Here is a 16,813-nt window from a genome sequence, read left to right on the forward strand (position 1 = left end):
ATACAATGACTATATATTTTGATGAAAAATATATTAAAATATCAGTAAAAGAAAGATGACGGAGGCCGAATTGGAGTGAAATGTCACCACCAATATAAATATATATATATATTTTTTTAAATTTTCGAATTCAAGTAAGAAAATTGAGTAAGAAAAAAAATACTAAGTTTGAATAGTCACTAATTACAATGGCAATTACTTGACACTGGATAATCAGTAAAGTTCAACTAAAAAAGGAAGAATGTTTGAGCATTATATAATTAAAACACTATATATATTTGCACTATATATTTGCACATTAATTTGAATCTTCCAATACCATATTTATTGAATTTATGCATTAAAACAAGATTAGTTAAATCACTTAATTAATATCACTTAAATCATTTAATAAAGATTAGCTAGATTAGAGACTCATCTCACATTTCATTCACTGATTACTAGTGGCATACTTGGCACTGATATCAGTGATTATCCACTAATACAGATTTAGTAAACACAACAATTCCTGCGTGCTCCCCAAATTAAAATACAACTCCTTTGTAAAATTTGTAACAACGACGCTCAATTGAATAAAATCATTCGCATGAAGCGCATGATGTATTCGTCTTTGTTGTTAATCAATTAATAAAGAAGGATAAAATGATACATCATGCGCTTCATTCATAACTCGTAACGCACCCATAGTGATTAAACAATACCCGCAGACACATTTAATCTCAGCTGAACATAACATTGATTTTTTCCATGAAATCTAATGCTATTTGCTATAAAAAGTCATAAGGTAATTCTTATGATATTACACTTTAAATTTTTAAAAATATATATATGTTAATTAACCTCGCACATTTAATTTGTTAACGATATCGGGCAATAGACGGCTGTCATAATGATTCGTTATACGCATTGGACTGTTCTCTGAAAATGTTTGCATGTTCTGCAAACCATCGAATCAAAAGTGTTGTAACATCATTGTCCACTATTATACACACGGCATCACTAATGCCTAAACATCTGAATTTGCAGAAGTATCGAGGCATGTTCAAAACGCACGTTCCTTTCTTTCAGGCATTATGACTAATGATTATTTGAATAATGTAATACGTAAAATTAAAATTGAACTAAATTTAAACTAAACATAAACTAAACTAAATTAATAATTTAAACTAAACGTATAATTTACAAATAAATTAATAATTTATTAATAAAACCGCTATTAGACACAATATATTCTGTAATTCTTCCTCATAAAAGAACAATGTGAAAAGTGGTAACATAAACTTAAAATTGAACTAAATTTAAACTAAATATAAACTAAAATTTAAAATTCATAAATAAAATTAAACTAAAAATAATAGAGGATATATCTTAAACATTCTAATATTGCATCTACGCAGCGATTAATTGCAATTTACTTCTGCGAGACGCACAATCAGGATTATTATCAAGATTATTTTTACAGAAATAAATTTCTACAATATGAAAAAATTTGAAAGAAGTTATGAAAATAATCGCATTAATCATCGAGAATTAAACATATTGGGTTATCAAGTAATATTGAATAATTAATATATTGTATAATATTTTTGCAGCAGCATTAGGCAACAAACATTCGGATGACTCGTCTTCTATTTGCGAAATTCGCATTCCAAAAACTGTTAATGTTTCGAAATATCAGTTCGATAGTGACGATCCTAATCAGATCAAACATTTTCCAAACTTAAGGGAAGAAATTCGTGTAGAATTTTTAGCTACTTACTTGAATCAATCCTTCTTCCTCAAAATGTACTAATAAAACCACCTGTTTTTCTTTTCGAGCAACTACAAAGGAACTGATAGGAAGGACAACAGAAACGCGTGTTTATACCTGCGGGTACAGCGCCGCCATTAATAGCTCTATAGCTGCTTTAAATTTTCGAATTCAGTTCTGCTTTGATATTTTGTTCTATATGTTATATATTATTGATTTATAAAAAAAACAATTTCGATTTTTTTCAACTTTCTACATAAGTTTCCCCCCTTAAATAACATCAATAATATCGAGAAATTCAATAAATGAAAATTTTGTGCCAAGAGCGAACACTAGATGCAAGAGGAAGTTTAAAAGAATTGCTGTTTACTTACAATTGATTCCGACTCTAACGCGTCCACTTCTCAAGCAGTGGCAATTTTATCGACTTTAACATTCGATGGAAAAAAAACACAATTTTGTTTGGGAATGTAGCCTTATTTATCTTTATTTAGCTTTATCTATCGTGAATGAACGGTGAGGCGTCTATCGTGAATCGACGGTGTATGTTTTTGTGTGTTTCTTTCTATCAAGGACGGGTTCTCATGAAACGATCAGCAATATTGCCCGCTCACATGCACCGAATGAAACGTACCGTTCGTTGTACCTTTCGGCGACGTGCAAGCATACGTTACAGTGGAAAATAGTTCGTCGAGCCGACAGCTCTCGTTTACTTGACGTTCGACGATCCTCTCTTTTTATCTATTTCATTATTGATCGACAGAGTGGACCAGGTTTGACAATGAGACAGTTTTGAGGCGAGACTCATGGACATTACTTGTAAGAGGTGAGCGGCAGGATGTTACGTATTGTCACACGCTGACGAAAGTTAAAAGCCGACGCAATCGCGATTTGTTTTGACCCCCTCCTCGACGATTGACGTATCGCGGATACGTCCCGATGGGCACCTCTTTTTGGTGTCACATCTGTGTGTCCTCGTAGCCCGTTTCGAGACGCTAACGAGATCGGTTGTCACATCCCTATCCTCGAGAATGGATCGCGGATTAATCGCGTCACTTATCCGGCACGGATCCACGCCGTAGAAACAATACCTAATCAGATGTGAATAAGCAACTCGTGAATAAGCGTATTTCTCGCGGACAGAGTCGCGGAATCGACGCCGCGAATTAATTATCAAATTAATTATCGTGATTAAGAAATGCACGCGTATCGCGTGTCAATCGTGATGCGGGTCACACAGCTGTAATTTTATGTATTTTAGAGTTAATAAATTTGCATTATAAAGACATGATTTTTCGAGATAATAGAATGAACCAGTCGCCATGTAAATTTGCGTCGCGTACTGATACTCATGATAATTATATGCGATTACCGGACATACGGGATCAGTCGAGTAAAAGACATAACGTTTGCCTGATGTTTGTTTTACAGTAAAAAACGCGTCCTTCAAATGGAGCGTGTTCTGAAAGCTGTACCGGCGGATTTAAGAGTAAAAATGGAGGCTCTTGTGCACGATTTGACTTTGGCACTGGAAGAGAGCAGCAACAGTGCGAATCTCAGACGTAGATGGGGTATCAGAAGGAGAGCCCGCTCGACAGGGAATATTCGTAAGTGTAAGAGAGAACAATTCGATGTAACAGGTCTGTTTTTTCAGATGAACTTCATGACTGTGGTCCGATTCACTTTCACAACGCTCAATCAAGATTTTCACTCGCAGCATCATTTGTCCTTAGGTCTGTTTGTTATTCCCATATTAAATTGCACTAAATTAGCGCAATTTAGTATATTCTATAGTAAACCCATTTTACTAATGTAATTTAATTTTAATCTCGATTTAATTAATTCATTTCTAATTCTAAGAATTATGGCTAGTATTCATATTCAATTCTTATATTTAAGACTCTTAAGTACAATCTTAAGATGACATGAATTAATCAGAAAGTTCTACTAATTAGAATATTCATAATTCGTTCTTATTTTAAGTGCTAACACGAACACATATAGCTTTCTGCTATATGTGTCTTCTGTGATTGCCTTGACACCTTAAGACTGTATTTAAGACAGTCTTAAAAATAAGTATCGACTACGAATACTGGCCACAGAGCCATATTATTAGCATCTTAAGACATTACTTAACTCTTAGATACTTAGATACTTAAATACTTAGATACTTAGATACTTAAGTGGAATAACTTGGACCCTCCTATGATAATTTTGCTTTAATTTTTGTTCCAATGAAGTTAGCAATATATAATAATAGCAATAAAAAAGTTTTTAGTATCATTTTTTGAACTGTCTAACATTTTAGAAACACTTATGACGCTAAATTTCAAAGAAAATTCTGGGAGATCTAATTTAATTCAGTTCATTCATTGATTTCATTATTAAGTATCTAAAGATTAAATCAAGATTAAAGTTAATTTATAATTGGTAGAGAAATAGACATTAGAATTAAAAAGTAAAAAAATATAGTGAGAAAAGTTGAATTTGAGGACAATATATTGCAAAAATAAAGAATGGCAAAAAACTTTCTTTCTGTCATGAAATATATATCTATTTCACTTTAAGTTTCAACAATGTACACTAGTTCAACTATAGAAAACAGACTTTTAGTTTAACGTTTGATAAACAATAAGGATGAATTTATTCAAGAGCATCGTGAACGTGGATCGAATTGTAGTTCTTGCATGGTTAATTCATATTGGAAGAAAAAAAGGGAAAAATAAATCTACAGATATTTATATAAAAAGAACAGGCCTATTAAAAACTTTAAAAATTAAATATTCCATTCAACTAAAAATAATAGAGGGTGTATCTTAAGCATTCTAATTGCACCTACGCAACGATTAATTGCAGTTTACTTCTGCGTGACGCACAGTCAGGATTATTATCAAGATTATTATCTTTGTAAAAATGAATCTCTACAGCATGAAAAAATTAAATATTAATCGCATGTAAACATCGAGAATTAAAGTAATGTATTGAGTTATCATGTAATATTGAACAATTAATATATTGTATATTTTTGCAGCGGCGTTAAGTATGAACAAACATTCGGATGACAGCTCATCTTCCATTTGTGAAATTCGCATTCCAAAAACTGCCAATGTTTCGAAATATCAGTCGGATAGTGACGATCCTAATCAGACCAAACGTTTCGCACATTTTCCAAATTTAAATAACATCAGTAATATCGAGAGCGACTCGGTAAATGAAAATTTTGTGCCAAGAGCGAACACCAGACGCAAAAGGAAGTTTAAAAGAATGGCAATTGATTCCGATTCTAACGCGTCCACTTCTCAAGCAGTGGCAATTATGTCGACTTCAACATTCAGTGGAAAAAAACGTATCTTTCGAAGTGATTGTAAAAATAGATATAGTGCTATATGGTAAGGAAATACAATCCAATTATTTTCTATTTGCAATAAGAAACAATGTACAGAGATTGCCTAATTTTACATTTCAGGTGCGGAAAACGTAAGAGATCGTGCAGGGAACGTTCGATAGATTGTGAAATGAGAGTAGCTAAACCAACCAAAAATGCAAAATCGAAAAATCGAGATAAAATGCAAGGCGAGGATACAGTGGATTGTTCCCGCTTATCTAGTTCCAGCATTTCGTCCAGTGATTCAGAAGCAGGTCTTATTACAAACGATGAAGATAGAGAAGGTATGATGAACTTGAAAGAGAGAGAGAGAGCAATACTGAAGCCCGATTCCATCAATATATGATTAACTTTAATTTTAATTTAACTTTTATTTTTCATCTTTTTCTAATTCTAAAAATTAAAAAGGAATGAAGAGTTTAAATTCTAGAACTGAACTTGAATATGTAGAATCATCACGCAGTGTATATTATAAATTATATATTTAATTCTTGCAGGAGACGATGAACAGTCTGATTGGATCGGAGAATCGAGTTGGCGGGACGACGGAGAGAGCACTAGCGACGACAAAGCCACGTCGGATTCAACCTTCCAAATGATATTACACGGCGAACATTCGGTTGCAGAGGCCAAGAAAAATTATAGACAAAGAATACAACGCATTCGCGAAGGCCTCAGCGGTAGAGAGATCCGTGCTGGACGACGTCACGTCGATAACAAGCCTGGTTATTCTATTATAACGTCAGCTAATGAGAAGGTTTCTCGGTTTCTGCAAGATCCCACGCAGAGCGAGCTGAAACTCCATCCTATGCGACAACCTGAACGAGAGAAGCTACGTCGACTCGCCAATTTGTATAGTTTAAGTATGAAGGGCGATCAAGGCTGTCCGATACTGTATAAAACGCGACATACCACACAGGCCGTATGCGTAGATCAAGTATCTTTGAATAGATTCTCAGACTACAAAAGATTGCGTAAAACACCGCCAAATTCCCCAAATTCAGATTCTACGATGCAAACAGAGGAGCCACAGATTTCCAGCACGAGTTTCAGTCCACAAATTTTAAATCAAGCGCAAAGTAATATTGGCTCTATACAAGCAAATGTACAAACATTATCTTCATTTGAATGGGAAAGCGAAAGTATGGACGTTGAAGTACAAGGAAAGCCGAAATTTCCTGATTTTGGACATTCCAAATCTAGTTAAATATATATATATATATATATATATATATATATATATATCATTGTTATTTTTTCTAAACATATGTGTATGGCATATACACATGTATGTAAGTTTTCTGTATAAACTCTTTATTTTACTATTAGAATTGGAAATGTTTATATTCGTAATAATCATATGACGTAAAGAAATTCTACAAGAACTGTAATATAAATAAGTACTTTACTGCTTTTAATTAATAAATTTATAATTATTCATATATTATCGTAATTTATTATTGTAAAAATTGTAATATTTATATGCAATTGTTATAAAACTGGGAAAAATTATAGTATATATGTAAGACTAATGGTTCAGGATCAAATTCACTTCCATATTCATATTTAATAAAACAAGTTTACTTATTTTAACATATACATTAACTCCATCACTTTCATAATTTACATGTTTGAGATTTAAAAGCCATTCTACATTGGTCGTATTGTAGATGTCACAAGTCACAAGCTTGCTTTAGCCAATCCGATGCTTCAATTTTAAAGTCACATGATGCTCACAATGCTTTCGACTATGATACAACCAATGTAGAATGGCTTTTATATTACAATATAGTATAATGAATAATCATTTACTGTACAATGTTTTTTAATTTTAAAATATAATATTTTGATCTTGAATAAATATCTATTAGATATTGAATAGATCAGACTACAGAAAGGTTAAGAAATTTGCAAATGTTTGTTGTAATTTTATGATATTATAGTACAAAGATTCTGATAGACGTTCATGACAAGATTATTTTTCTTATATTTTTTCTAGTTAAGTCAATTTATCTGACCCTGTCTTTTAGCTGCCAGAATATTTTCATTAGCAGTTATTTGAAACTCTTGAAAACGTTGAGATATCCTCTGGTTCATTTTCAAATATTTTTCCATACAATTAAGGGCACATTTTTCTTCTTTGGCTCTGATTTCTCGCGTAGTGAAGTCAGATATGCAGTCGACAAAGCAAATTTCAGAAAGCTTATTATACGAGGTTAAAAAGTCTCGAAACTGTTGAATATAAATAATATTCAGGTTATATTATACATGTAACAATTTATCTCATTGAAGATGCACACACATATATATATATATATATATATATATATGTATGTATATATATATATATATATATATATATATATATATAACTCAACGCTAGTATACTTTTAGTCAGTTTATGGAATACCTAAACTAATATTCAAGAAATAATACTAGAAATACGTACAGATTTAATCTGATCGGCATCCACGTCGGTCGGGACTTGCATCGCCATTGTCAAAGATTAATATTTACACAAAATATTTTTGTTAGTTTCTGCTTTTTTGTGTTTCCATAAATATCGTATTTAATTGCACCAGACCACACCAAATTCCGGCAATTTTGAGGTTAGGACAAACCAGACAAACACGTGCGCACGATATACGCATACAGTTACGATGTAGGTTTGGAACGCTGAAAAATAAAACAATGACGGAAATGAATATTCGCTGGATGCGTGACACTCTCGCCACCTATCGGTCGTAAAAAAGCAAGCGGTGTAGTTAACTCCCGTGTACTCTCTACTGTCGTCTAAGCTGCTTTTTAGTCTCCATTTTTATAGATATTCAGTGTTTTTATTGCAAAACAAAACAACGATCTTCAGTCTTTTTTTTTTTTATGTATTCGGTTCCTATTGGCGCGTTCTTAAACTATTTCCATTCGTTTTAATTCTCGGCAGTTGGCAACTACTGTCAACAACTCGACCGTTAACAACTCGACCGTTTGAATAAAATTTTAAACCGCCGTTAAAATGATCTGACGTCTGGTAAATGCAGTGCGATTTCCTCGACATTATTTGTATAGATATCGCTCTCCAATTCGACATTTTCGCGTATATATTGATAGTCGTAAATGCTGACGTTTCGTCACTTTCAAGCGTCTTATCGATCGGATCAGCTATTTGAAAGAGGGGGAGAGAAGCGAAATCGGTCGGGAAATTCATTCGCGCGCGAGTTTCGGATCCAGCTGCTGCCGAGTCGCAGCTGCATTTAAAAGGTAAGTTCGCGGAGAAATTTTTGGGCGGGAGCCGAACGCGCGGTGAAAGTCAAACGACGGCTAATTAAACGATCACTTAATCGCCGTTTCTGGAAGAAATCGGCGGATGTCTCAACGGTAGGAAACGAGCGACAGATGTGCCGTATCGATGTCGGATCGATACACGAAAAAGGTCCGTGTCGTTGCCTGTCGTGTCACATTAATTGCATTTGCCAGAAAAAACAGCTTTGCAACTGTTGTAAGATTTATTTAATATGATTGGTTTATAGGCCCAATTTTTGCACCAATGTTACTTTGTCTTTAAGCGAGGCTTAAAACTCTCACTTTCTCTCTTTAAAACTGAGAGAGACAGAGAGAGAGAGGGAGAGATAAAGAGAGTTTTAAGCCTCGCTTAAAGTCGAGTAATGTTGATGCAATCGGTCTTTACATATTTAATTCCAGTGAGGAATTAAGGACAAGAAGCAATTAAATTAAAGATCTTACAACAATTGCAACTCTGCTTTTTCTACTGAATGCAGGTCATTATTTTTGAATGACGATATTGTTATCAAGCTACATTGGCTACATTTGCAACGTGAATGTAAGTTGCAGCCTGTACCCCAAATTCGACCTAAATTATTTAGGTCCCTCACTGTCAACAGACCTGGGACCGACCAGACCTTGACCAGACTTGGGTAGCGATCTATAACTTTTTCGGAAGCGGAAACGTGACAAAGAAAATTCTTTGTATGCATGTGTGTGTATATATACGAACATACATACACAAAAATTATCCCTTGTCACGTTTCCACTCAAAGGAAAAATTTACATGATTGCTGTTCTGGCTGTAGGTCAGGCTTTGGTTTTTGGTGACTTGATTTGAAATAGGTCGCCTATAACCTGAAATAAATCGACTTACCACCATTTGTTAATCTCAAATTGACATACAGGATGAATCAGAGTCGTTAAACCAACTTTTTATCCTATGAGAATATTATCGATTTCATACCTAATTGAATTATAACGTGTGCAGTCAATTATTTTCTCATAGAGTAAAAAGCTGGTTCAAACTCTGATTCACCCTGTATGTTATTGCTACGGTGATCATATTTTCTTAAAGAAAATAAAGGAAAATAAATTTGAAAATGTTAGAGTTTTATTCCTATATGTTTTTAAACCAGTTTGTGACTATCAAGAATTTGTGCGCTATAAAATTTTATTGGACAGTGTAATCAAATTGTACAGTTTTCTGATAGTTTGAAACTACATGATTCGACTATATTGAAACAAATCTTTAATTTGAAATAATAAAAGGTCCGAAATAATAAAAAATGAAAACAATTATATTGTAGATATAATAAATACGTAAATAAATCTAATTTATAAAAAGAAAAATAATAATTAGAACATTGTACCGCGAATTTTGACACGATTTATAGAAACATAAATGGATCGTCTAGAGCGGATTTTATGGACGAGCTTTCAGTTCGATGCTTCTTGTCAATGACCTTTTACTTTAAACTTTAAACCTAAAGTTCACGCCAATAGTGGAAATTGAGCGTCAATCGAGGATTAGCGGGGTTTTGCTGCTCAGTTCAATTGAGTTTCCGTAGCGTCCGTTCCGCACGAGCTTCTCCGTAACGTTTTGTCTTCATCACAGACTTATATAAGTTTGTGATCTTCGTTACGGTAGCGCGAGCCGGAGACAGCTGACAGCCATGAGTTTCTCAACGAACTTTTAAAACGCGCTGTACTTACGTATACACCCGACAAACTTTAGAACGTGCGCACGTTAAATCGTCAGTTCATCCGCCGCGTTTTTCCGCGAAAACGTGGGTTTTCCCACGCGATGATAGAGATTAACAATAAATACAACTTTTGTTTTCGAATGTCGAGGGAGTGCAATGATGTATCGCGCGATTGTTTAGCAAGCTAATTTGTGCAGTAATGTCTCGCCATAGATTTATAACCTTCGTTTCTAACACGTCGCCACTTTATCGCTGACATGATTGTAAGTTATGGCTATTCACGCCGATTTGCATTTAATTTCTTCTTTTTTCGATATATCTTTCGTTAAAGAGCTACGTACAGCAAATGTCACATGTTGAGAAATTCAAAAGTATGGCAAATATAAGCAATAATATTAATGTTAATAAGTTCTCTGTGGAAAAAATGTAAAGGAAACTATTTTGTTACGATTTAATTCTAGCTAAGAGGATTTTATCATTAGAAAATAATCTGAAGAATCCTTTTCTTTGTCCTTCTATTTTGTTGCAATCGAATGCTCTAATTTATAGTCTTGTTCTTTTTTCGAAGAAAATGCTGAACATTATCCGGTGTACATTATTTGTTTCATTTCAACTTAAACTACATCAATGTATATCAGTTCAGAACTTCCTTTGAAAAAAAACAGAATCTGTATCTGCATATTGTTATTTTAGATTTGTTTTCTATAGCTGAAACTAATGTACACTTTTGGAACTTAGCTTAAATAGATATGTTTAATATTTGGTGGAAACCAGTTTAGTACAGAAATAAAAAATGGATCCTAAAATACATCTAGTATTTTACATTGGAAGTTTTGATCCAAGATTTACTCGATAAATATATATATATAAAACATTAAATTAAATATATCATTTTTTAGCACTGTTAATTAATTTTATCGTTTACTTGCAACGAATTATAGTAGCAATTTACATATGATTGTACATTAATCTATGTATCTCACGTTGTAATTGATGTCTGATGACGCTGTTGAATATCTTTCAGGGAGCTAAATATCGCGATCGTGGAAGAGGTGCCGTAAACATGTCCTCAAGAAACATTTCTTCAGAGCGTCGCTCAAAGTCCATACTCAACAGAAAAAAACCCGTATCCGCAGGAACGTTGCCGCAAAAGACGCGATCTTCGAAGGACGAGGACACTGTAAAAAGCGCGACAAAGTCACGAGGTATTCGCGGGCGGCGGCTTCTTTCGCGGAGAGAAAATAAAATGGTGCGCGACGACGTGAAACACCAGGTTTGCTTGTCCGATGAGACCAGCGTCGTCAGCGCGGGCAACAATGATCCGATTTACATTTTACGGAAAGAGATACACGACTGGAGGGTATCCGGGCAATTAACGGACAGATTTGAGCGTGATTGTCGTCTTATCGAAGACGAAACGGAGAAGAGTTCCGTTCAAGGTAAAAAGTAAATAATAACAATTATATTTAATCTTTACTCGCGTGGTTTTTTTAACGCTATCATGTGGAGTGTTTCAATAAATATAAAGATCGTATATTCCTGATAAGAAAGTTAAATGTACTCACGTTCGCTGCATTAAATGATCAATGGCAGTAGAACTCGGTAATTCGTGAAAAACATCTGGATCTGGTAAATCCTTAACGATTGTTTCATGGTTTTCTGAAAATTATAAAAATTTATTATTAAATGCGCTGACACTCCATATGAGTAATAACGTTAAAAAAAAACACTATATCTTTATTTTCATTGTTTCTCTTTGATGATTTACGAGAAATAAAGATTGATAATATTCCATATATCCTTTAAAGATAAATGCACTTTTTTTAATTGACGAACGAATTTGTTGAACTAAATATAATATATATAAATAGTATACAATTTATTGAGTTTATAAGATGGGGATGTCAATCAGAATCTGGTTATCTCAACTAGAATTATAACAAATTCAATCAGAAAATTCTGATTTGTCCATTTTCAATCAGAATTCCAATTAATTCCAACCAAACTTTTTCCACATAATAACGAAACAATAATAACGACAAACAATAATTTGAAATAAATAATTATTATAATCTATATAATATTTTTTAATTAATACATGATAAATGAAATTTCGAGTCATATAATGTAACTGTTTTGTGGTACATAGAATTATTATAAGTTGTATTCTTTATAATTATTATTTAAGAGTTTTAGCTGAGCTTGAGTTTGACTCGAACTTGAGTTGAAATGTACGAAATTGAATTTACCTATGTTTGTAGTAAAGTTTTTTTACAATTAAATAATTATAATTTAATTTGCGTACCGTTAACCGCGTTGACTCCTATAGCCTTTATACTAATTATAGTTTAAATTTTGAAGAGTCCGAACAGTGGTATTTTAATTGTTAATGTTTTCAAGTCATTTGATTCTAAAGTAAATGTAAAATTATAAAACACATTTAAATTAAAATATGAATTAATGAAATTATTATTAAGAATTTTTTTCATCAAGGATTCCAAGGATTTATCTTACATCAATTTTAAAGAAAACCTCGTTTAATAATAAATTTTTATAATTTTCAGAAAACCGTGAGACAATCGTCAAGGATTTACTAGATCCAGATGTTCTCCACGAATTACCAAGTTCTACTGCCATTGATCATTTAACGCGGCGAACGTGAGTACATTTAACTTTCTTATCGAGAATATGCGATCTTTATATTTATTGAAATTTTATATTTACTTGCACGAAAACACGCACGTGTTTCGTAAAAATGAATTATTATCTTGGAGTTATTATCCTATGTGTTGAAATAATTAAACGCATTTATTTATGATTCTAACAATCATATTTTGTAATACATCGCGAGAAGTAACAGGAAATGACAATCGCAGAATTTGCTCGATTGAGTAATATTATAAAATCCTTTCTTTTTTTGGACACGGTCAGATTTTATTTCGGCAAATATCACGTATGATATCCGGTTATCATCGATGCGTAATTCAATCGATCGGTTACATCCTGTATTCATTTTTCTCCACGGCGATAGTTGCACAAACGACTTTTTCCGTCGATTGTCGGAACCGCGTGTCCGGTCTGCTCATTCGCGTAGCGCGAGAGTTATCACGGTGCGAGTTATTTTCTCGCCATGGCTTACAAGCCCCGGTTTTTGTCCGGTGCGGTTCACCGGCATGTTGTTACCCGCCAGTGATTTCTTGTCAGTGTCCCAGGTAAAGCAATGGCTCGAGAAATGAGGTAAGTGAGTAACATTTCCGCTTGCAGTGCACGTATGATGCATGCGACACACATCGTTTTTACGACTGTATTTTCATATATGCACGTTTTTTATAAACACGAATCTGGCGTTGATCAAATTGAATTGAACTGATTAAAAAATAGAGAGAGAGAGAGAGAAAGAAAGAGAGAGAGGCTTGCATTTATTAAAAAGCCCCGCCATTTAACACGGAGTACATTAAATTTTCTGCGCACAAAAATATCGTACATTGTCAAAAATGTTCAATTAAATACAGTCTTTAGATGTCATGAATCGATCAGAGAATCATATTTGCCTTAAGACATCTTAAAATACTTAAGACGATCTTAAAATAAGAATAGACTATGAATACGCTCTCTATAACACTTGGCTCTTAATTTTTATTACAAAATGCTAAAATCTACAGTTGGAGAAAGAATTAAATATTTAAACATACGAAGAATAGGAATGAGAAATTATTGGATAATTATATAAAAAGAGAAGAAAATAATATTATATATATACATATGCATATAAAATAGAAAGAATGTATAAGAGAAAGAGAGGGGGGGAGGGGGGGCTCGTGTCTGTTACGTAAGTAACTGTAAATAAAGAATGAGAGAAGCACGGCCATACGTCTTTACCTGCTGCGCTTGCACACCCACCGAGAGCAGGACTACGTCATTCTGGAATTTTCGAAAGTTTCGTCCAACCGGTTCTCGATCGCGCGCACCCGAGACTCGTTCGTGACTCGCCACCGATAATGCCTTCGCCTGCGGTGGGATGCACACCGCGTACCGTTTGCTGGAAGCCGATCATCGTTCACCGATCCCTTGACGTTCTCGTGCGCGAGCGAAATCTTCCGCAATATAGTGCGACTCGCGAAATATACGTGGATATGGTTGATGTGTTCAGTAGAAAAAGTAGCTTTGGAATTTCTATCTAACTATCGCATTTAATAATAGGTTTAATTAAGGTTTAATTAATTTGAATTATTTTTATAGCTTAATTAATTTAACTAAAACAAGGAAGTTAAACAATTTAATTCAAGAAGTTGCATTTAATTGCATTTAATTTTACTCAAATTTAATACTTACTAAGTGCATACTCTCTATAGACTATTGCTTATTTTAAAATTTATCACAGAAATATAGAAAATACATCTACATTTTGAAGGATGATTACGATAATTTTGGTTCTTCAAAATGGAAATGATTTTCAAAAGCATTTTTAGCAAGGAACATACAAGAAAAATAGTCTGCTGTTATCAAAATAACAATTACAAACGGACAAAAAGAAAAAAAGGATTTCAGTTCATAAACAAAAAGCAAAGCGATCCTACCTGTGTCCTGTGAAGTGTATCTCACTTCCTCCCCCCTGTCTAGACTGTCTCTAAAGGGCTCCAACTTTTCATGTGAAACAACCATCCACCTTCTCTCCTTGCCTAGGGGCATCTGACTTTTCATACAAAGCGAAGTTCACCCCACCCCAAAATATAGTTTGAGTTAGATTATTTTTTTTTTTATGGTGGAAAAGGGCGGAACATACTGTCATGCATATACTTTACAAAGCGAGAGCCATTCCACCTTCTTTTCTGCCTAAGGGAGGAACCTGCATGTCCCACTTTCCACGCAAAGCAATGTCCAACCCTATCCCTTCTCCCGCCTAAGGGGTCCGACTTTTTATGCAAAGCGAGGTGCACTCTATCCCCCCCTCCCTTTCCCGCCTTTTGATATTTGTTGGTTAAAGAACTTTTTTACTATTTTTCTCATGTTTCTTGCTAAAAATGTTTCTTCCGAAAATCATTTTCATTTTGAAAAGTCAAAATTATCATAATTATGCCCATTTTGACATACAAAAGTTAAAATTAAATATAAAGGTTAAAAATTAAAAGAACATGTTATTTAATTCAAGAGATTGGATTGCCATTACTCCTTTGATATTTAACAGTGCAATGAGGAAACAGCGTAACAAGAACCAATCTTAAAGAATTTTACAACAGTTGCAAAACTGCTTTTTCTTATACTGAATGCAACAAATCCCTGCGCCTTTATCAACATTTGATCATATCCGTAAAATATGAAGATAAAAATTATAATAATTTAATTTGAGAATATTATATTATCTGAGTTTGATTGTGTTTCAAGACCGAAAATAATTGGCGCGCAGTTATATCTGAGATAAAAATTAATGAAATACATATAGATGTATTATTCCAACGTCTGATTCTGATCGTACTAAAACCTAAATTGGCGTTTCTCGTACTTAGTTGAGTTATTTATATAAGCGGTTCTGTGTTCTAATTTTAATATTGTAAATAAAAATTATTTTTCTTATACAAACAGAACGATAGATTACAATAATACCAAAATGACTTTAAAAACGAATCGTGACTGATCAAAAAATGAAAAAAGTGACTTTTAATAACCATTTTGGAACCATTTTGACATCACTTTGATGTCACAATGACTATTTGTTTTTGCTTGGGTAGATTCTCGGTATATTGCGGCAATGTAAATATTAAATATCGCGATTACAAAGAGCGACGGCGGTTATTTACATTCGCGAAATCGACGAGCAGCGAATATTGCTGTCAACGGAACGATACGTGTGAAAAACGATGTCGAACCGAGACGCATGATGCAGAATTAAAATTCTGTTGAGTTCGACGCGAACGACAGAGAAGCGACTTTGCCTCCACGGTCGAGGACGAATTCGGCGATTCGTTATTCGACGCACGGTCCGGCGCCGAAAATATATTTTTACTACTTGAGCACGCGAACCGCATATATTCCGCTTCATTAAGCACACGAGCTATTGTTCTCACTAACCTACAGCACTGTGTGTCTCATTATCATTTTTCGTGACGCCATTGCTAAAAGACTGAGGATCTTCTTGTTTTGCGCGCCTTCACGAAAATCGCTTGAAATGCGTCACGTCTCGTGGAATCGATTTCATCTAGGAAGTAGACAAATTAACCTTCGTCAGCTCCTCAGGTCGAATTGGATTGTTTTTTTGATACCTTCCGATTAATCCTCTGAAGCTGAGTCAGTGAATCTTCTATTGAATCTATTCAATTACAAATCTCTAAGTTTAAAATGTCAAACAATTAAATTTTTGTGTTACATCTGCAAATTTGAATTATTTTTATTAAAATTGTTTTGCAATTAATACTTATTCCTTTTTATATGAATTATGTTATTTTTGTTCCTTGAATTAATTACGTTTTAAATTAGTACGTTTGAATTAATTACGTTTTAAATTAATACATTTTAAATAAAATTTTTATTATCAGTTCAGCCAGAACTTTGCAGGTAATTTACTATCATTTTGTTGTCTGATTGTTTTCGAAACTGTGATCATTAAAATTGGACGTCGGATTACTCTCTGATAGTCAACGTGAAGCTTCTTACGATTAAATTAGTCTAGATGATCACAATAAATTTTGTCGCTTCTTC

At 33.7% G+C, this 16,813-nt stretch overlaps 3 protein-coding genes across 8 annotated transcripts in view; 2 read left to right on the forward strand and 1 right to left on the reverse strand.

Moving 5' to 3' along the window:
• Nucleotides 1-2,384: 2,384 nt before the first annotated feature.
• On the forward strand, nt 2,385-6,577 carry LOC105150182 (G patch domain-containing protein 2-like). 3 transcript variants are annotated; one of them, XM_011063085.2, is made up of 5 exons: nt 2,385-2,576; nt 3,182-3,483; nt 4,782-5,139; nt 5,217-5,419; nt 5,633-6,577. In XM_011063085.2, the coding sequence occupies exons 1-5, from the start codon at nt 2,557-2,559 to the stop codon at nt 6,340-6,342; spliced, it is 1,593 nt and encodes a 530-aa protein (XP_011061387.1). In that variant the 5' UTR covers nt 2,385-2,556; the 3' UTR covers nt 6,343-6,577. The 3 variants fall into 3 exon arrangements, with proteins under 3 accessions (XP_011061387.1, XP_011061390.1, XP_011061389.1); XM_011063088.2 differs by having other exon boundaries at nt 3,182-3,357; XM_011063087.2 differs by lacking the exon at nt 2,385-2,576 and adding an exon at nt 2,630-2,851.
• Nucleotides 6,578-6,700: 123 nt separating this feature from the next.
• On the reverse strand, nt 6,701-7,898 carry Tim9a (translocase of inner membrane 9). The gene is made up of 2 exons (XM_011063089.2): nt 7,585-7,898; nt 6,701-7,367 (listed from the first exon to the last, which is right to left on the reverse strand). The coding sequence occupies exons 1-2, from the start codon at nt 7,630-7,632 to the stop codon at nt 7,140-7,142; spliced, it is 276 nt and encodes a 91-aa protein (XP_011061391.1). The 5' UTR covers nt 7,633-7,898; the 3' UTR covers nt 6,701-7,139.
• Nucleotides 7,899-8,256: 358 nt separating this feature from the next.
• LOC105150185 (uncharacterized) overlaps nt 8,257-16,813 on the forward strand; it is a 100,651-nt gene continuing 92,094 nt past the window's right edge. The window contains exons 1-3 of one of the 4 annotated variants that reach the window (XM_087408825.1): nt 8,257-8,393; nt 11,145-11,559; nt 12,685-12,778. In XM_087408825.1, the coding sequence (XP_087264951.1) occupies nt 11,184-11,559; nt 12,685-12,778 (470 nt within the window). In that variant the 5' untranslated portion in view covers nt 8,257-8,393; nt 11,145-11,183. Of the gene's footprint in view, nt 8,394-9,818; nt 10,384-10,430; nt 11,560-12,684; nt 12,779-16,813 lie in introns of those variants that run through there. The other 3 variants (XM_087408824.1, XM_087408823.1, XM_087408826.1) reach the window with 3 other exon arrangements.

The sequence above is a fragment of the Acromyrmex echinatior genome, chromosome 8 (assembly GCF_024713525.1).
Source record: "Acromyrmex echinatior isolate Ae372 chromosome 8, ASM2471352v2, whole genome shotgun sequence".
In the NCBI taxonomy this organism is placed as follows: domain Eukaryota; kingdom Metazoa; phylum Arthropoda; class Insecta; order Hymenoptera; family Formicidae; genus Acromyrmex; species Acromyrmex echinatior.

Excerpts from the sequence above, each read along its gene's own strand:
- LOC105150182 (XM_011063085.2), top strand. The coding sequence starts at position 2,557 with ATGGACATTACTTGTAAGAG. Across the intron at positions 2,577-3,181 it reads ATGGACATTACTTGTAAGAG|TAAAAAACGCGTCCTTCAAA; the intron begins GTGAGCGGCAGG and ends TTTGTTTTACAG. Across the intron at positions 5,140-5,216 it reads AATAGATATAGTGCTATATG|GTGCGGAAAACGTAAGAGAT; the intron begins GTAAGGAAATAC and ends TTTACATTTCAG.
- Tim9a (XM_011063089.2), bottom strand. The coding sequence starts at position 7,632 with ATGGCGATGCAAGTCCCGACCGACGTGGATGCCGATCAGATTAAATCT. Across the intron at positions 7,368-7,584 it reads ATGCCGATCAGATTAAATCT|TTTCGAGACTTTTTAACCTC; the intron begins GTACGTATTTCT and ends TATATTCAACAG.